The sequence below is a fragment of the Heterodontus francisci genome, unplaced genomic scaffold (assembly GCF_036365525.1).
Source record: "Heterodontus francisci isolate sHetFra1 unplaced genomic scaffold, sHetFra1.hap1 HAP1_SCAFFOLD_2358, whole genome shotgun sequence".
Taxonomy (NCBI): domain Eukaryota; kingdom Metazoa; phylum Chordata; class Chondrichthyes; order Heterodontiformes; family Heterodontidae; genus Heterodontus; species Heterodontus francisci.
In genome coordinates, this window is record NW_027140519.1 from 1 (window position 1) to 21576 (window position 21576).

The 21576-nt window shown below is 42.1% G+C and overlaps 1 protein-coding gene across 1 annotated transcript; it reads right to left on the bottom strand.

Annotated features, from left to right (window-relative positions):
• Window positions 1-3130: 3130 nt before the first annotated feature.
• On the bottom strand, window positions 3131-20348 carry LOC137360045 (uncharacterized). The gene is made up of 6 exons (XM_068025644.1): window positions 20137-20348; window positions 11533-11742; window positions 6182-6396; window positions 6003-6074; window positions 5403-5629; window positions 3131-3247 (listed from the first exon to the last, which is right to left on the bottom strand). The coding sequence occupies exons 1-6, from the start codon at window positions 20346-20348 to the stop codon at window positions 3167-3169; spliced, it is 1017 nt and encodes a 338-aa protein (XP_067881745.1). The 3' UTR covers window positions 3131-3166.
• Between the last annotated feature and the right edge of the window lie 1228 nt (window positions 20349-21576).

Sequence of the window (21576 nt, forward strand, 5' to 3'; positions counted from 1 at the left end):
GTTCTGGAGCACAGGTCTTCAGTACTATTGCTGGAATATTGTCAGGACCCATAGCCTTTGCAGTATCTAGTGCCTTCAGTTGTTTCTTGATATCACGCAGAGTGAATCGAATTGACTGAAGACTGGCATCTGTAATGCTGGGGACTTCAGGAGGAGGCCGAGATGGATCATCAACTTGGCACTTCTAGCTGAAGATTGTTGCAAATGCTTCTGCCTTATCTTTTGCACTGATGTGCTGGGCTCCCCCTCCATTGAGGATGGGGATATTTGTGGAGCCACCTCCTCCAGTTAGTTGTTTAATTGTCCACCACCACTCACGGCTGGATGTGGCAGGACTGCAGAGCTTAGATCTGATCCGTTGGTTATGAGATCACTTAGCTCTGTCTATTGCATGCTGCTTATGCAGTTTGGCACGCAAGTAGTCCTGGGTTGTAGCTTCACCAGGTTGACACCTCATTTTGAGGTATGCCTGTGCTGCTCCTGGCATGCCCTCCTGCACTCTTCATTGAACCAGGGTTGGTCTCCTGGCTTGATGGTAATGGTAGAGTGGGGGATATGCCGGGCCATGAATTTACAGATGTTGAGTACAAGTCTGCTGCTGCTGATGGCCCACAGCGCCTCATGGATGCACAGTTTTGCATTGCTAGATCTGTTCGAAATCTATCCTATTTAGCACAGCGATAGCGCCACACAACACGATGGACAGTATCCTCAATGTGAAGGCGGGACTTTGTCTCCACCAGGATTGTGCAGTGGTCACTCCTACCAATACAGTCATGGACAGAAGCTTCTGCGGCAGGCAGATTGGTGAGGACGAGGTGACGTATGTTTTTCCCTCGTGTTGGTTCCCCCACCACCTGCTGTAGACCCAGTCTAGCAGCAGTGTCCTTTAGTACTCGGCCAGCTCGGTCAGTAGTGGTGCTCCCGAGCCACTCTTGGTGATGGACATTGAAGTCCCCCACCCAGAGTACATTTTGTGCCCTTGCCACCCTCAGTGCTTCCTCCGTGCTCTTCAACATGGAGGAGTACTGAGTCATCAGCTGAGGGAGGGCGGTAGGTGGTAATCAGCAGGAGGTTACCTTGCCCACGTTTGACGTGACGCCATGAGATTTCATGGGGTCTGGAATCGATGTTGAGGACTCCCAGGGCAACTCCCTCCCTACTGTAGACCACTGTCCCACCACCTCTGCTGGGTCTATCCTGCCGGTGGGACAGGACATACCCTGGGATAGTGATTGTACTGTCTGGGACATTGTCTGTAAGGTATGATTCCGTGAGTATGACTATGTCAGGCTGTTGCTTGACTAGTCTGTGGGACAGCTCTCCCAACTTTGGCACAAGCCCTGAGATGTTAGTAAGGAGGACTTTGCAGCGTCAACAGGGCTGGGTTTGCTGTTGTCGTTTCCGGTGCCTAGGTCGATGCCGGGTGGTCCGTCCGGTTTAATTCCTTTTTATTGACTTCGTAGCGGTTAGGTAGAACTGAGTGGCTTGCTAGGCCATTTCAGAGGGCATGAAAGAGTTAACCAATTTGCTGTGGGTCTGGAGTCACATGTAGGCCAGACCAGATAAGGACAGCAGATTTCCTTCCCTAAAGGACATTAGTGAACCAGATGGGTTTTTACAACAATCGACAATGGTTTCATGGTTTTTAATTGCAGATTTATTAATTAAATTCAAATTCCACCTTCTGCTGTGGTGGGATTCGAACCCATGTCCCCAGATCAATACCCTGTATCTCTGGGTTACTAGTCCAGTGATAATTCCACTACGCCACCGCCTCCACTGGACAACATTTTTAAATGTTGTGAGGCTTCCTGCCTGTACCACCTCTTCAGGCAGTGCATTCCAGATTTCAACTACCCTCTGAGTGAAAAACTTTTTCCTCAAATCCCCTCTAAACCTCCTGCCCCTTACCTTAAATCTCTGCCCCCGGTTATTAACCCCTCCACTAAGGGAAAAAGTTTCTTCCTATCTAATCTATCAATGCCCCTCATAATTTTGTATCCCTCAATCAGGTCCCCCCTCAGCCTTCTCTGCTCTAAGGAAAACAACCCTAGCCTTTCATAGCTGAAACGCTCCAGCCCAGGCCACATCCTGGTGAATATCCTCTGCACCCTCTCCAGTGCAATCACATCCTTCCTATAGTGTGGTGCCCAGAACTGTACACAGTACTCCAGCTGTGGCCTAACTAGCATTTTATACAGCTCCATCATAACCTCCCTGTTCATATATTCTATGCCTCGGCTAATAAAGGCAAGTATCCCATATGCCTTCCTAACCACCTTATCTACCTGTGCTGCTGCCTTCAGTGATCTATGGACAAGTACACCAAGGATAAGTTCTACTCAACAGTGACGCACTGTACAGATGAATAACTATTTTGATTTTAAGCAAAGTTCACAGTCCAGTCTTACTGAGACAACCGCAGGGCTGCCACTGTATACGCAAGCATACCCCAAAAGATATCACTACTTCCAGGAGAGGAAGGGGGAAGGACAACAGTATTTTGCTCCCCTTCTCTTGATCTCACATGCTATACCCCTTCTATGGTCACAATGGTGGACCAACAATTAGCTGCCAAGCCTTGGTCAATGTTCCCCTGAAAATTGGGTGCTTTGAGGCATGTGTCTTCACTTTTACCTCTCTGTGTAGAAGGGTCCATCCAGCCTTTACTCGCTGCCTTCTCAAGGTGGCACAGTTGAGTCTACAATTCCGTGCTAAGGAATCCCAGTTACAATTCTAAATCCTATAGGTGCTCCAGCATATTGTGGTCCATAATAAACTTAATTATTTTAAATTCCTTAATCAGTTCTCAGATGGGTAAACGGTAACTAACTCCTCTCTCGTGGTGCTTGTGAGTGATGGGTCTTTAAACCCATGTAATACACATCACCTTGCACCAAACACAACAACAATAGTGGGATTTATTAAGCAAATATAGTATTACAACAATACAAGAAAAGTAAACAAGTCTCTTCCAAATGACTTAAATGTCGCAGGTTTACAGCACATGCTGGGTATCATTCCTGATGCAAGTCGATGAGGTGACCAGAGTCCTGTATGTGTTGCTGTTAGCAAGATTGGACAAGGAGGAGGTGGTTCATCCAGCAATTTATCTTCCATGTCTCTTCTTCCTTCCCTCCATGAATAAATGCTTACCTGTTGCTCAGGTCGCATAGCAAGGTCTCGCTATGTCAGTAACTATGTAAACACTCTTCCTACCAAGTCCATAACTCTGAGCGTTAGCCTGGAGACAGTAGACAATCTGTTCAAAATGTTGCAACTCCCATCCTCAATTATTAACCTATTATGTCCAATTCTGGGAACCACGCGTTAGGAAGGAAGTCAAGCCTTGGAGAGGATGCAGAGGAGATTGATTAGAATGGTACCAGGGAGGAAAGACTTCAGTTTATGTGGAGAGACCAGAGAAGCTGGGATTGTTCTCCTTCGAGTAGAGAAGGTTAAAGGGAGATTTAAGAGCGGCATTCAAAATTATGAAGGGTTTTGATGGAGTAAATGAGTAGAAACTGTCTCCACTGGCAGAAGGGTCAGGTACCAGAGGACACAGATTTAAGGTAATTGGCAAAACAGCCGGGGTGACATGAGGAGAATTCATTTTTTCTTATTGCAGTGAGTTATGATGATCTGAAATGCAGTGCTTGAGAGGGTAGAAGAAGTAGATTTAATAGTAACTTTCAAAACAGAATTGGATAAATAGTTGGAGAAAAAATTTGCGGGGCTATGAAAGAGTGGGAGTAACTGGATAGCTCAGCCAAAGTCCTGGAATTCCCTACCTAACAACACTGTGGGAGTACCTTCCCCACATGGAATGCAGTGATTCAAGATGGTTCTCAAGGACAATTAAGGAAAGGCAATAACCCTGGCCTTGTCAGCAATGCCTACATCCAGTGAACGAATACATTTAAAAAATGCATGCATTTGCCCACAAAGCATTACTTCCTTTTGTCATGCTTTTGTGTTAACTTCTCATTATAAATTCCTACATCCACATTTGTAATGGAAACTGCCTATTTAAACATTCCATTGCTGTAATTAAAGCCTTAGAGTCAAGGAGTCATCGAGTTATCTTCTTCTTCTTTGGCCTCCTTAATGGGTAAGCGCCTGATAGAGTTATACAGCACAGAAAAGGGTCCTTCGGCCCATTGTGTCTGTGCCGGCCATCAACTACCTACCTATTCTAATCCCATTTTCCAGCACTTGGCCCGTAGCCTTGTATACTATGGCATTTCAAGTGCTCATCTAAATACTTCTTAAATGTTGAGGCTTCCTGCCTCTACCACCTCTTTAGGCAGTGCGTTCCAGATTCCAACCACCCGCTGGGTGAAAATTTTTTTCCTCAAATCCCCTCCAAACCTCCTGCCCCTTACCTTAAATCTTATGCCCCCTGGTTATTGACCCCTCCGCTAAAGGGAAAAAGTTTCTTCCTATCTATTCTATCAATGCCCCTCATAATTTTGTATTTCTCAATCAGGTCCCCACTCAGCCTTCTCTGCTCTAAGGAAAACAACCCTAGCCTGTCCAGTCTCTCTTCATTGCTGAAATGTTCCAGCCCAGGCAACATCCTGGTGAATCTCCTCTGCATCCTCTCCAGTGCAATCACATCCTTCCTATAGTGTGGTGCCCAGAACTGTACATAGTACTCCAGCTGTGGCCTAACTAGCGTTTTATACAGTTCCATCATAATCTCCCTGCTCTTGTATTCTATGCCTCGGCTAATAAAGGCAAGTATCTCATATGCCTCCCTTATCACCTTATCTACCTGTGCTGCTGCCTTCGCTGATCTATGGACAAGTACACCAAGGTCCCTCTGTACTTCCTAGGGTCCTACCATCCATTGTTTATTCCCTTGGCTTGTTAGTCCTCCCAAAATGCATCACCTCACACTTCTCAGGATTAAACTCTATTTGCCACTGCTCCGCCCATCTTCCCATCTACATTATTGTGTAATCCAAGATATTCCACTTCACTATTTACGACACCAATTTTCGTGTCATCTGTCTTCTGCCAGTGATTGTGCTGTAGTTAATCTCAGAGCTCCTCAGCCTTAGTGCAAAGGAAGTCTAATACGCAAACCAACTCTACTTCTCTGTTTCCTAAATTGCAATCAGTTTTTCTACTTAATTAATATCAAATCATATAATTAGATAAAAATAAGGACAAATGTATGACTTTAAAATGGAAATTGAACTGGGTCTGTGTGCTCTGGTCCGGTTATCCTCTGCCCTTTAACTGCACTTCAATTTAAGACTACAATTGGTGTGGATATCCCCTGTGCAAAGAGACAGGTGATTGAGTCTTAAATATAAAAAGAAGCAACAAGCTTGAAACCAGAGAGATTTTCAACCCTCTAAAATGGAGAGATTTAAAATATTGTTACTTACATGTACTTTGAAGGTCATGATGTGCCCAACTTCCTGAGGGTCCTTCCAATCCCAGGTGACTTGGCATGACCTAGGATCCAGGTAGTTCCCACGGACATAGTCATAAATGGTGCGGTTCCCTTGCCTCCCTCTGTTGTCATTCTGAAGAAAGCTGATCACCCGTGCCACTAGCTCATAAAGAAACTTGGCAGTAAAGAAGAATGCTATGATGGAAACTGCGATTCCACCTGTATGTGGATAGAGAAATCATACCTTAACTGATTTTTTTCTAATTAACAAAATAGGAACCTGTAAATATTAAAAAAGACACAAACTCATACAGCAGTTTACTTAACACTTGCTCCCAAAGACAGTGCCATAAGACAGGATGAATTACACTTGGTATTAGGCACAGGTGCTAATGTCAAATTCATTAGCAGCATCTGTTAACAAAAGCAGAGTATTGTAACTCTGCCTTTCCCACTGGTCTGGCAGACTTGTTGAGTTTCTATTAGTGAGTGAGTGCATGTAGTCTGTGTTTTTCTTTTAAGCAGTTCTCCCCTCAAATAGCTCTATCACTAAGGTTTACAACACTAAAGAAGGAATTCAAAATGTACTCACCAACAACGATAAACATCAGGTCTCTCTTTACAGTGCAAAGTGTGACGCTAGAGGCAAAAATCACTGCTCCAACTAAAGAAAAGAGTTCAAATTAAGGATACACAAACTTCCCCCAGATTGAGGAAAAAGGAACAGGCAGAAATGTATATATTTTTTTCAACAGTTGAACTTTCACATACCCACAGACCACTTTTCAACTCTGCGCCTTTGGGCTAAGTTGTGAACAAGCTTTAGCTTGTGCTCCCACTCCAGGTGCCACCTTGAAATCTGGAGAATCTTCCTGCCAAACTTGTGGTCGTCACCGTAGAAATATCCCCAGGCTGTGAGAGCTACCTGCGACTCGTCATCAAACTGGACCAGATCAGTCAGGGTGCTGCAGCCCAATGATTTCAGCCTGTATGGAGGCAAGGGATCAGAAAGCTGATATTGCTACTGAGGTCAACTACCACTGTTTGACATCTGGGGTGCATTAGGAAGGAAACTATTCAAGAGCATCCAGTTAGACAAGGAGGATAAATAGAATCCAATCATATAAAAATGAATATATTTATTAGAATGCTGAGAAAGGTTTGGTAGATGATAGGAAAGTGGTACATGCTATATATTGGCACATACAGAAGATATTGGTGATGGTCCAAATTTTAAACAAGGAAAAGGATCAATAGCACAGATGTAGCAAGGACTATTATGTAAAAATTAGCAAAGGGGAACAAGGAGGCAAAGTAAGCCAAGAAAATCCATGAGCTAAGCCAACTTTAAGAATGACTTCCTTAGGCCTTAAGTCATTGATAAACTGCCCAGTAAAGTAGATGGTGCTCTGCTAAAGCACTCAAAAGGAAAGTGGGTCAAATTCTGTTTCATTAGAGAATAAATATGAAATTGTAGCTAGAATAGGTGAAAAACTGATAGAAACAAAAGAAAATAAAAACTGCTGGAATCAGTCCAGTCAGCATCTGTGAAGAGAACAGACAAGTCAATTACTGTGAAGAAAGTGGAGGATATAACTAAGGTCTAAAGCTATTAAAGTCAGTGTTCCGGGGTGGGTTTGTCAGAGTCCATTGTGGGGGTGGGGGGTGGGGCGGTTGGATAGCAGGTTGACATTTGGGGTGGACACCTGGGGGTCGGAGGCAATAAACTAATTTTGGCCGCCTTTTCTTTTTTGAACTGACATATCCCATGCATTGCCAGCATTGTCTGTTTAAATTTCACACCTGATATACAGATTATTTATGTTTCAATTTCTCAACTTTTCTATGGCTGCGACTCTCAGAGTTATTAATTATTCACAGTCTTGGCTTCTTTAATGTTCCTTTCCATTGCCTGACTACGATGATTGCTTTAGCACCTAATAACAATCTTTTGATATTTCCTCTCTGCATTTGTTGATCTATTTGATGTTCCCCCTTTCCCCTCCTTGTTTTCTGATGCTATTAAAATGCTTGTTCATCTTTCATTTTTCAGTTCTAAAGATGAGCATAATCCATAGTTGACATGTCTGTACTCTCCACAGATGCTGACTAATGGGCGCGTTTCTAGCAGTTTCTGTTTTTGTTTCAAATTTCCAACATTTGCAGTTTTTTGCTTTTTATTTGTGAAAAATACTCCTGTTCTGAAACAGGACTCAGCTGACGGGCCTTCTCTTTCCCTTTCTCCTTTACTTTGAAGTTAGCATCATTACAAAAGGCTACAGGACTCGGTTTTGAGCCAAATGCTTCTTTTCTCTCTCACTAACTCTTTGCTCTTTGTCAAATCCAAATGCAAACGAAGGACTTGAATGCTTCTACCATTGCTAGAGAAGCTCTTCTAACAACTCTCACACTCCCAGGGAAGATACAAGAGAAATCTTGTTCAATAGACAATGCTTCTCTCCTCCTGTACCTCCAATCTCTCTCTAATACAATTTTAGCCTCCTTAATCAATACTACTATCATGGAGGCTCCTCCTGAGCTTTCCTTTTTCATTCTTTTCAAATTGCTTCTACACCATCCTCCTTCATGCATCCTTACAGAGTGAAAATTAAGATACATTGCATAGTGTCTTAATCTATATTTCCCAGGACCTCAAAACCACAAAACGCATTTTCTCTCAATCTTTTCTTCTTCCTATAATCTTTAGGCTGTTAAAATCTGAGCTTGGTAACACTCAATCACTACTTCGATTTTTAACTAATCTTCTCTTCTACTGTGTGAACCTCGACTATGGACCATAGGACCTACACTCTGATTTTTACAATTTAAAAAGTAAGGTGAAAGCAACAGAGATTAGGACCACTGCTTCAGATATTTGCCTTCAGTGGTCATTGAAGTAAATTGTTCTCCCATATTCTTACATTGCCCAATGGTTGAATGTGTAATTTGGAACTATTAATTGAATACATAATAGGAAACAGAAGCCTCTTATTAATAGTAATTGTTTTTGATTGGGCATCTGTGACCAGCGGAGCTCTCGAGGATTAGTCTTCAGATTCCTCCGGTCCTTAAAACTTACAAAAGCTTTAAGTAAATTGTCTAAATTTGAAGAAGACACCATATTTTCAGATGAAACAACATATTCCAAATAAATAGATCAAACAGTCAGATGAACAGAGGAGTCACAACTTTCCAGGAATCTCTCAGTGGTTGTGAGTTTATCCACTAAATACCTCAGCTATACAGACGAGTTAGGCCTCGTGTTCAATGCCTTGTAGCCAGTCTCAAGTGATAGTGAAAGTGGGGGTAAGGTTAAGCAGGGAAAAATCAGCCAAAGTTCTCACTCCTGATTGCCATTCAGAAATTCATGCTGAAAGTTTGCATGCCTGAATACCAGATGAGGGCATGATCAGGCTTGACCTGGAGAAGAGGGAATGGGGAAAAGAAGGCAACACGCAAAAATTTATTATATATTTGTATCATAGTAATGGCTTCAGACAGGAGCAAACCTTTCATCTATCGAGCTCACCTATCCTCAGTATTCCCTTGATGCATTTCTAATATCCCCAAGTCTCATTTGTTGAGAAGAGCCTCTATAAACCTTTACATCCCATCAATGAATAAAAAAAATCTGATCACGTACTTACCAGCCTTTTAGTAAAAAGGTTCCTCCTGCATTTCCTATTTTCTTCTGTTGTCCTTAATTTGGAAATATGACCCCTTATGCCTGCAGCTCGCCTTTGAATTACTGACAGCATTCCAACCTCTAAATCACAACGTAAAGGGTTCAAACCCCACTCCAAACAAGGCCAGCGAGTAGAGACCAAGGCTCCAGCTCAGAATTCTGGGTTGACATACAGCAGGATACTCTCATCTGCTGGGTATGAGTGGCCCTCTCCTCTCAACATATGGAATATATTAGCCCATAAAACCTTCCTGCTATATAGGACTAACCATCCTTCATGTCGCAGCCTGTCTGACTGCAAACCAGCCTGCAAATCCTTTTTCTACTTCACGCTATTCTTCAAGGGAAGATTATAACGATTTGAAAAGAATAGCCTCTTGTGCCTAAATTCTGTATATGGCAGAAAAGCTTCTTTTAATTCAATTTGCCCAAAGCTTTCATAATTTAAAGAGAGAAAAGACACAGGGTAGTCAATCTTTCCTACTACATCATTCCTTTAAGTTGTGGGATCAACCGTATAGCCCTTTTCTGCAACCCCTCCAATAACTGAAAATCCTTTTGAAATAGGGAGATCAAAACTGCCCAGAGTACTCCAGATGTGGTCTCATGAGGGCTATATACAGTTTTAAAATGACCTCTTTTGGATTGATAAGTCATACCACTTGCTCTGCACCCCAACATTCATTTTGCATTTTTTTTTTTTAAAACAGTCTGGGAACATTGTACTGATGGTTTTAGTGACCCAAGCTCTCTTGCCTGTTCTGATAGCTCAAATGCATTACCATTTAGCATATAGTCAACATCTACCTTCCCTTTGTCAAATCTCATTAGCTTCGTATTCCCTGTATTGAACTGCAACTGCCGTATGAATCCTTTTGGACACTAAGAGGATCAAGGGATAAGGAGATGTAGGGAAAATGGAACACGAGATAGAAGATCAACCATGATCTAATGAAATCGCGAAGCAGGCTCAAGACCTAGTCCTGTTCCTATTTCTTACTTTCCAATGTTCTTGCTCCTCTGTCCAATTAAAGCTTGTCAAGATCCTTTTCAATTTGTGCATTTTGATATTCATCATTCTCCACTTCAGTCCGCAAATTGGACACAATTTCTTCCTCTTGCGCTTATTGTTGTCTACCAGCCAACCATTTGCCAATCCATTTTAATATCTTACCATCTAACCCCAATGACCTTAAAATATAAAACTGCCCTCAGCTTCTCTCAATGCCAGTCTATAACTGTTCATTAGGATGACGTGTGAGCCAGAGAAGTCTCATTCTTCAACTGCCTATCCCCCAAGGTTGAGATTATTCCCCTCTATACCCCAAATAAGCACAAGGAGCTCACAATGAAAATCTGAACCGCAGCACAAACATAGATTCTACCATGTTGAAGGATGCTATTATCAAACCTCAATTGTACAACATTAAGATGGGCACCTGGCCAGTGAACAATGGAAACTGATAGATAACCAAGGTTCCATTGTCTTGACTAATGCAATTTTATTTAAACCTGAACCTATAAGGAGGATGCAGCCACTGGTAGAAAAATACTAAATGACCACGATCCTATCAAAACTTCAGTCTCGGTTACTCAGTGGTATGACATAAAATGTGCTCCTGGCTGAATTTGATATTTATAAATTGAAAACAATTCACTAAAATTCAACTCCTAGGACTGGTGCAGCACAGCTCTCTGTTTAGATCCAACAATTTATCTCATCATGGAGAGTAATCATGCAAAGTAATCTGCCCCAAACACTCTCATGTCAGGTATAGCACAGGTTGCATGCATTCCTTCTACACCAAATCCAAAGTACTTGAATCCCAACATCAGCAGAGCAATCCTTAGTGTAACAATATGACATCCATGTTCCACATCAACCTTCCCTTAGACTCGCTAACTGAAGTTGCCAAATTGGTGCTAATAAGGCAGCTTTCTGTTGTGGCCCACACTAACTCAGATTTTTTTTTAAAAAGGTAAAAGCAGAAACAGCCCAGTTGAAAACCATGGGTTTGTGTACAACTGTAGTTACAGTAACTTCAAGTCTATATAAAGTTAAAATAAAAATCAATGGCTGGACTGGTGGATGCTGGATATAGGGTGGGTTTGAATCCAGGTAAGTAGAATGGTCTATTCCAAAGCATGCCTGATACTCACAACATATGTCTACCATGATCATGAGGAGTTTATTGGGTTCTCTGCCAGACTGCTAGATGAAGTACCTCACAACCAAGGCACTTTTCGACTCTGGGAGATAGAGAGAAATAATATGACCATTATCGCCGAGCTTTGCTTGTGCCGCCTGTTGGCTGTCATAGCACTATATATTTGATGCCATTTGTGGACAAGTACTCATTCCTGGATAGTCTAACCCTTCCCAGCACACATCCAAGAGATAAGGGAATTCAAAGATTTATTTTCTTTTAAAACCTACGCTTGATAGTAGTGCTCCAGACCCTGGGTGCAGAGCCACTCCTGTAGGGCTAACTCCTTCACCAGTTGGCGTTGGGCTGCTTCTATCTTCTGAACCACACCGTCCTCCAAGGAATCTCGCTTCAGAGGGGGCAAAACACTCAGCACTGCTAGCTCCTCTAAACTCTGCACATCTGCAAATAAAACACACAGAATTAGCTGACTTTTCACCCTTCAGGTCTTGGATTGATGAGATCAACAACATTATAGTGACTCCATTGGGGAAATCGAGATTTGTATTGTACAAGTAAAAAATAGAGTGAATGCTCCTTTTCAATATGACATAAAGGGCATAAAAATCCTAATTATTGTTATTTCCAGCATGTTTTTATGACATTTGTTTTAAAATGATCAAGAATTCTACTTTTTAAGAGAAAAAAACTACCTAACAGTGGTTAGCTTCCCAACTGTAACAACCAACATAGACAGGGACTGGATTGTTAAGGTAAATTAGCAGAACCAAAAGCCAAGATTAATTAGGAATTGTAGTCCTGAGGTAAAGAGAGTGAGGCCCTGCCCAAGAAGAGGTTCACAGAACTGCAGTCTCTAAAAAGAAAGCAAGCAAGCCAATGAAGTGAGACAGTTATTTGGCATTACCACATGGTAATTGCTACGCATTATTGTAGTATTACCTAATCTGTTGAGATCCAAACAACTGTTAACTTTATTCCTTTATTGAATCAGTAAAGAAGCTATCTGCAACGTATGTATAGTATTGCAAATAATACTCACATTTTATAGAGCTTTATATCAACAACAACTTATATTTATATGGTGCCTTTAACATAATAAAGCATCCCAAGGTGCTTCACAGGAGCATTGTAAAACAAAGTATGACACCGAGACACAAAGGGAGATATGTCAGATGACCAAAAGCTTGGTCAAAGAGGTAGGTTTTAAAGAATGTCGTAAAGGAAGAAAGAGAGGTGGAGAGCAGTAGGGAAGGTATTGAGAGCTTAGGGCCTGGGCAACTGAAGCTACTGCCACCAATGGTGGACCGATTAAAATCAGGGATGCACAAAAGGCCAGAATTAGGAGCGCAGGTATCTCGAAGTGTTGTGGGACTGGAGGAGATTACAAAGATAGGGAGCAGCGAAGCCATAGAGGGATTTGAAAACAAGGATGAGAACTTTAAAATCAAGGTGTTGCTCAACCTGGACCCATTGTAGATCAGCAAGCACAGGGGTGATAGGGGACTGGGACTTCGTATGAGTTAAGACACGGGCAGCAGAGTTTTGGATGACCTCAAGTTTACAAAGAGTAGAATTGGGGAGACAAGCCAGGAGTGCATTGGAATAGTCAAGTCCAAAGGCACGAATGAGGGTTTCAGCAGTAGATGAGCTTAGACAGGGGTGAAGTCAGGCGATGTTACTGAGGTGGAAATAGGCTGTCTTAACAAAGACACGAGTATGAGGTCGGAAGCTCATCTTGGGGTCAAATGTGACACCAAGGTTGTGAACAGACTGGCTTAATCTCAGATTGTTGCCAGGGAGAGGGATGGAGTCGGTAGCTAGGGAATGGAGTTTGCAGTGAGGACCGAAAACAATGGCTTCAGGATTCCTAATATTTAACTGGATGAAATTTCTGCTAATCCAGTACTGGATGTCGGATAAGCAATCTGACAATTTAGCAACAGTGAAGGAGCCAAGAGAGGTGGTGGTGAGGTGGAGCTGAGTGTAGTCAGCATACATGTGAAAAGTAATGCTGTGCTTCTGGGTGATGTCGCCAAGGGGCAGCATGTTGAGATGAAGTAGGAGGGGACCAAGGAAAGATCCTTGGGGGACACCTGAGATAACAGTTCAGGAGCAGGAAGAGAAGCCATTGCAGGTGGGTTCTCTGGATACGATTAGATTGACAGGAATGGAACCAGATGAGAGCAGTCCCACCCAGCTGGACGACAATAGAGCGGCTTTGCAGGAGGATGCTTTGGTCAACTGTGTCAAAGGTTGCAGACAGGTCAAGAAGGAAGAGGAGGGCAGGTTTACTTCCGTCACAGTCACAAAGGATGCCATTTGAGACTTTGATAAGAGCTGTTTTGGTACTGTGGCAGGGGCAGCAACTTGATTGGAGGGATTTAAACATGGAGTCCCAGGAAAGATATCGCATCAAAACATTGCACACTATGAATCAAGTCCAAATGCAGAGACATTTACATAAGCAAGCTTGTACATCAATGTATAAGCAGGGGATATTGTAACAGTCAAAATCTAAATATAGGCAGAACAATCATTAATACCTGATAAAGGAAGTAAAACTGTCAAAATACTTTGTTTATAATTTGAATGAAACTTTCCCTTCAAATTTCTCTTCTTCTCCATCCTCTACTTGAGGTTGCCAAAAGCCCTTCTATGAATTGCGCAAGCATCCAGCCTTCATGTCTCTACCTCCTTAGTAAGTGTTTTCAAACACTGCGGAAAGGGGAATCTGGTCTTGTCCTCATGTGACATCATATATGGCACATTCAATTATCAGCAAGAACTCTGGCCAGTTTTTCTTATCTAGCCCACGACCACCGAAGCCTATTTCATTGGTTCCCTCCCACATTCCTCACTGCCTTTGTCCAAGAGCAGCTAACTCCATGCTAAACATGCAATCTTGGGCTAGGTATCTCGATGATACGTTCCCTCACCGGGATAGTGCCTGGAGCTACAGCATTTTAAGTGGATTGAGAATTTACTCACTCGGTTTCAACCTTTCACTCGTCAATCCAATTCTAATTTCTTCTGTGCAGACAGCACAACATGCAAGATTAGAGCAGAAAAGATACAGTACATTTCCCAATGTAGTTAGATTATTTAGTTATTCCCCTTAATTTGTCTTGTCTGTTGAAGTTTGCACTACTGCCAACTAAGGTCTGTGTCTCTGGGTTGTTATTAATTGGGACCAATGGCAGCCCAGCTGAAAGAGCTTTCATTTGCAGTGAGGCTGCTTGATAGGATATAGGGAACCCAACAAAAGGGGAAGGAAAGAGATTTCATGTTTGGGGGAAATTGTATCTGGCGCTTTAACCACATTACACTTGTGCTCGCTCTCTCTTATTCAAACATGCATAAACAGCACACTCTTTTGAAATCTGTAATTACGACTTAGCATTTCCTGTCCTCAGTGATGGAGAACAGGGCAGATTTTAGACAACATCCACGTTCACATAGTAAACACATAGCACACACTGCAGTAAACATGCTGCCAGTCAGTTTTGAAGAGTGAGACTATCTGTTACAGAAGCAGCTGAATGGGATTCCAGTATATAAAAGGAACCACAAATGCAAGGTATATATGAAAAGGATTGGGTAAACCTCATTGCCCAGAGACTTTGTACGAGAGGCAGCTGATAGCGCTTTCAAAAGCATATTGCCAAAAGTACAGAATAATAATCTATCATTCATGAGGAAGGAGAAGAAATAAAATCAGAGATGCACACAAACATATCAAAAAGCATTTCAATATATACATCAAGCATAGAAATATGCTGATTGCATTGAATGTTTAACAGGAAAGTTGATTGGAATCAATACATTATAACATGTGTCTTAATAAACCCGGCTAGATTTTTCTACAGAGCACTTTAGTATCTCTAGCTTCCGCTCCTGTTAAGAAATAGTGATACCTGAAATTGTGGGAACTAAGGGTCCAGTGTGAGTGAGAAACTTAAAAGTAACAAATATTGAAGAAAAAATTCTGGGGAAATTAATGGGACTAAAAACCAACAAATGCCCTGGACAGGATGGCCCTACACCCTAGGATTTTAAAATCATAGAATCATAGAAATGTACTGCACCGAAAAAGGCCATTCGGCCCATCATGTCTGTGCCAGCCAAAAGAAGAGCTATCTAGCCTAACCCCCACTTTCAGCTCGTGGTCACATCCAAGTGTTTTCTAAATGCGGTGAGGGTTTCTGCCTTTACCACCCTCTCAGGGAATGAGTTCCAGACCCCCACCAACTTCTAATGAAAAACTACATTCTCAACTCCCCTCTAATCCTTCCACCAATTACTTTAAATTTGTGTCCCCCGATTATTGATCCCTCTGCTAAGGGAAATAGGTGCTTCCTACCAACTCTATCCAGGCCCATCATAATTTAGAGACCTCAATTAAATCTCCCCTCCTCTGTTCCGAAGAAAACAACCCCAGCCTATCCAATCTTTTCTTATAGCTAAAATTTTCCAGTCCAAGCAACATCCTCGTAAATCTCATCTGTACCCTCTCTAGTGCAATCACATCTTTTCTGTAATGCAGTGATCAGAGCTGTATGCAGTACTCTAGCTGTGGCCTAACTTGGGTCTTATATAGTTCTATGCCTCCTTAACCACCTTATTTACCTGTCCTGCTATTTCAGGGATCTCCCTTATCTTTTTCTCCTTCCCCAATTACATTACCTCACACTTCTTTAAAAAAAAGTGGCCGCAGAGATAGTGGATACATTAGTTTTGTTCTTCCAGAATTCCCTAGATTCTAGAATCATCCCCGTGGATTAAAAGGTAGAAAACATAACCCCACTATTCAAGGGGGGAAAAAATGCTTGGATCTATTGTTAAGGACATAGTAAATAGGCACTTAGAAATTTACTATATGATTAGGCAGTGTCAACGTGTTTTTATGAAAGGGAAATTGTGTTTGACAAATCTTGAGGGTGTGACTAGCAGGATGATAAGGGGGAACCAGTGGAAGTTGTATTTTTGGATTTTCAGAAGGCATTTGATAAGGTGCCATACAAGAGGTTGTTACACAAGATTAGGGCTCGTAGAACTAAGGTAATGTATTAGCATGGATTGAGGATTGGTTCACAGACAGAAAACAGAGTAAAATAAATGTTTTTTTTGGGATGGCAGGGTGTAACTAGAGTGCCACAGTGCTTGGGCCTCAGCTGTTTACAATTTATATCAGCGCCTCAGATGAGGGGACATTTGTTGACAACACAAAGCTTGGTGGGAAAGTAAGTTGAGCAGGACACAAAGGGATATAGGCGATTGAGTAAGAAGGCTGCAGATGGAGTATAATGTGGAGAAGTTTGAAATTATCCACTTTGGTAGGAAGAATGGAAAAGCAGAATCTTTTTTTAAAAAGGTGAAAGATTAGTAAATGTTGGTATGGAGAAGGATTTGGGGGTCCTTGTACATGAATCACAAAGGTAATATGCAGCTACAGCAGGCATTTAGGAAGTCAAATGGTATGTTAACATTTATAGGAAGGGTGTTAGAGTATAAGGTGAAGGAAGTTAATTGCAATTATATAGGGTTTTAGTGGGGCCACACTGGAGTACTGTCTACAGTTTTGGTCTCCTTATCTAAGGAAGGATTTACTTGCCTTGAAGGGGTTGCAATTAAGGTTCACTAGATTGATTCCTGGGATAAGAGGGCTGTTCCATGGAGGAGAGATTGAGTAGAATGGGCTTACATTCTCTGGGGTTCAGAAGAATATTCTCTAGAAGAGGTAATCTCATTGAAACAACTAAAATTCTTAGAGGGCTTGACAGGGTAGATACTGAGAAACGGTTTCCCATAGCTGCAGAGTCCAGAACTAGGGGTCATAGTTTCAGGGTAAACAATCTGCCATTTACGACTGAGGTGAGGAGAAATTTTTTCACTCAGAACGGTTGTGAATCTTTGGAATTCTCTACCCCAGAGATCTGTGGATACTCAGTCAATGAGTATATTCAAGACTGAGATCAATAGTTTATTGGGAATCAAGGGATATGGGGATAGTCGGGAAAGTGGTATTGATCTAGAAGTTCAGCCATGATCCTACTGAATGGCGGAGCAGGCTCGAGGGAGCATATTGGCCTAGTCTTGTTCCTTATGTTCTTATAAAGATTGGTAAACTTCAATCCAATGTCCTTCATTCTCTGAATGTACAACCTCAGTATCTTTAGCTCTTGCCAGTTATCCACCTGAGGGGAAATCAATAAATAAGCAGTTCTCACTAATTTTATACTCTTTAAAGTCAAGAAAAGTCACGTGATCTTTGCCAATTGCCACCTACATAACACCTTCCTTCGCAGACCACTTTTTTCCCCCAATACTGGCAAGCTCTATCCAGGTGTAGAATAATGTTTACACAGTGATGCATGCAGTTAACAGTAAATAATGTCCAAACATGCCAAAAGTTACAAATAGTGAGGACCTCCCCAACACTGAGGGATGTCCTAATGAACCTAGGATAAATTAGCTAAGGCTCTCACTCTTGACTGTTAAACAGTGGCTCCAACTGAAATTTTTTTTAAAAATTCTTTTATGGGATGTGGGCGTCGCAGGCCAGGCTAGCATTTATTGCCCATCCCTAATTGCCCTTGAACTGAGTGGCTTGCTAGGCCATTTCGAGGGCATGTAAGAGTCAACCACATTGCTATGGATCTGGAGTCACATGTAGGCCAGACCAGGTAAGGACAGCAGATTTTCTTCCCTAAAGGACATTAGTGAACCAGATGGGTTTTTACAACAATCATTAGACTAGCTTTTAAATTCCAGATTTATTAATTGAATTCAAATTCCACCTTCTGCTGTGGTGGGATTCGAACCCACGTCCCCAGAGCAATACCTGGGTCTCTGGGTTACTAGTCCAGTGACAATACCAGTATGCCACCGCCTCCCCATCAATTGCTGGTTGATGACAGATTATGGTTCACTATGATATCAACACAGTCAGAAAGGACTCTGGCATCATCGCCCCACATGAATTATGTCCATTTTGATGAAGGTGACTGCAGAGGGGGAAGTCACCTCTTTTAGAAGAGATAGGGAGGGAGAGAACAGTGAAAAATTACAGTGATGACATTTCAAAGGTGCTTTATTGGCTGATGTCTTTTTTGGATAGCATAAGGATGTGAAAGGTCCTTTATAATGCAAGTTATTTCTTTGTTCCCCCACCTTTAAAAGCCTTCTTGCATCTTTTTTTTTGGCCATGCCTTTGGTCAGTATCACTAATTCATTTACTAGCTCTTGGTCTGTTCTATCCTATGTGAAGCACCATAGGACATTAAAAAGCATTGCATCAATACAAGTAGTTAGTGACCTACAGCCTGAAATTTACAAGCCCCAGCTGTAATCTGCAGAATTCCCCTAACAGCAGAAATTAACCTCTAATTGATGAACATGCTCATTTACAGAAATTAGATCTTACAGCCTTAAGGAGCAATTTAGATAAACATAGTTCTACTTCTGCAGCAAAAAATGTGATCGTCCTTTCATTATAAAATGGCAGATTATCAGAGTTAATATGAGCAGCTGCACATGAGATCTGCTAATATATTAAAGATAAACTGATGCATAGGCTAGATTACAATGAATCACTTCATTGTTCAAGTACTACAATAAATGTCCTTACTGTTATTTTCTTTCAAATCAATGTAGCTTACTGCTATTCCAAGTAAACATGCTGCGGCTTGAATATTTTCACGGTGAGTACAGCCTTTGCTTACTGTCAGTAGAGTAGTCCCAGATGTTAACAGAGTTTGGAAAGAGACTGCAGAGACCCAAGAGAATTATTTTATCTCCTCCATAATAACGATAAAGAGGCTATTTATCAACATCTTTGAGAAAGTATCACTGAGGTCCACTACATGACTCAATGGGTTGCACAATCTGAACAGCACTGAATGAAATAATGACATTTTGAAGTACTAACCAAATTGTGCATTATACATGAAGGTGACATCATAGGAATTTCTCTTTATCATTTGAAGCAAATGCATAAAATAATGCTACGCCCACATTATATAACGACGTACTGAAAGAAATTTCATTGCCTACAGCTGCTTTGATACCAAATTAAAAAGAAATATTACATGTACTGGTTCACCTCATTTTAAAGATGTTCTTTGAATAATACATTAACACCTTCAGGAACCAACATGCATCTTTTATTTAGCAGTGACCATAATTCACTTATAAGTTATCAGATTTTGTTACCCATGGGATATAAATCATATTTTTTCTGTTTGTGCATAGGATGTGGGCATCTCTGGCGAGGCCAGCATTTATTGCCCACCCCTGATTTGCCTTGGGAAGGTGGTGGTGAGCTAGTTTCTTGAACTCCCTGCGGCCATATGGTGCAGGTACAGCACAGAGTTGCTCAGCTCTTCCTGCATGTGAACACAGACTGCTTCAGTATCTGAGGAGTTGTGAATGGAACTGAGCATTGTGCAATCATAAACATTCCCACTTCTGAGTTTATGGTGGAGGCAAGGTCATAGATAAAGCAGCTGAAGAGGGTTGGGCTTAGGACACTGCGCTAAGGAACTCCTACAGTGATGTCCTGAGGCTGAGACAATTGGTCTCCGACAACCACAACCATCTTCCTTTGTGCGAGGTATGACTCCAACCAGTTTTCCCCCACGATTCCCATTGACTTCAATATTACTAGAGCTCCTTGATGGCATATTTGGTCAAATGCTGCCTTGATGTCAAGGGTGGTCACTCTCAACTGGCGTCTGAAATTCAGCTCTTTTGTCCATGTTTGGACCAAGGCTGGAAGGAAGTCCGGAGTTGAGTGGTCCTGGCGAAACCCAAATTGAGCATTGGTGAGCTAGTTATTGGTGACTAAATGCCATTGATAGCACTATCAATGTTACCTTCCATCACTTTGCTGATTATTGAGAGTTGACTGATGGGCAGTAACTGGCTGGATTGGAATTGTCCTGTGTGCACAGGGCATACCTGGACAATTTTTCCATTTTGTCCGGTAGATGCCAGTGCTGTAGCCGTACTGGAACAGCTTGGCTGGCGCAGCTAGTTCTGTAGTACAAGTCTTCAGGACGACAGCTGGAATATTGTCAGGATTCATAGCCTTTGCTATATCTAGTGCACTCAACCATTTCTTGATATCACATGGAGTTAATTAAATTGGCTGAAGACTGGCATCTGTGATACTGGGCAGCACAGGTGGAAGCGGAGATGGATCATCCACTTGGCACTTCTGGCTGAAGACGTTTGCAAACACTCTTGTACAGGGCTCCCGCATTATTGAGGATGGGGATGTTCATGGAACCTTCTCTTTCCCCATTAAATGGCGAATCGTCCACCAAAGACTGGATGTGGCAGGACTGATCTGATCCATAGGATGCGGGATTGCTTTCTGCCTACAGCATGCTGCTTCACTGTTTAGCATGCATGTAGTCCTGTGTTGTAGCTTCATCAGGTTGGCACCTCATTTTCAGTACACCTGGTACTGTTCTTGGCATGCTCTCCTACATTTCTCATTGAACTAGGTTGGTCCCATGGCTCAATTTGGAGAGACAGGATAAATTGTCACTTAGAAAGGCACGGATTAATTAAGGATAGTCAGCATGGATTTATTAAGGGAAGATCTTGTCTGACCAACTTGATAGAATGTTTTGAATAAGTAACAAAGAAGATAGATGAGGACAGTGCAGTTGATGTGGTCTACATGGATTTTAGCAAGGCTTTTGACAAGGTCCCACATGGCAGATTGGTTTTTTTAAAAAATCCCATGGGATCCAGGGAATTGCAGCAAGGTGGATACAAAATTGGCTCAGTGGCAGGAAACAAAGGATAATTGTTGATGGGTGTTTTTGCGACTGGAGGGGTGTTTCCAGCCACCTTCCGCAGGGCTCCAAACTGGGTCCCCTGCTTTTTGTGGTATATATTAACGATTTGGACATAAATGTAGGGGGCATGATCAAGAAGTTTGCAAACGACCCAAAGATTGGCCGTGAGGGAGATAGTGAGGAGGATAGCTGTAGGCTGCAGGATGATATTGATGGTCTGGTCAGATGCGCAGAAAAGTGGCAAATGGAATTCAAGCCAGAGAAGTGTGAGGTTTTTTTTATTCATTCATGGGATGTGGGTGTCACTGGCCAGGCCAGCATTATTGCCCAACCCTAACATGCAACTTGAGGGATGGTGATGATCAGCTATAACGCTGCAGTCCTAATTGTGGGTTGGATATACCAAGTGCTGTTTGGAAGGGTGTGTCAATATATGACCAGCGACAGTGAAGGAACGTCGATATTAGTTCCAAATCAGGATGGAGTGTGTACTTGTGGGAACTT

Coding starts and splice junctions, on each gene's coding strand:
- LOC137360045 (XM_068025644.1), bottom strand. CDS start 20,348: ATGAATCCTGACAATATTCCAGCTGTCGTCCTGAAGACTTGTACTACA. Junction 11,743..20,136: donor AATCAGCAAAGTGATGGAAG/GTAACATTGATA, acceptor CAAGACCTGAAG/GGTGAAAAGTCAGCTAATTC. Junction 3,248..5,402: donor TCATGACCTTCAAAGTACAT/GTAAGTAACAAT, acceptor TACTGTCTCCAG/GCTAACGCTCAGAGTTATGG.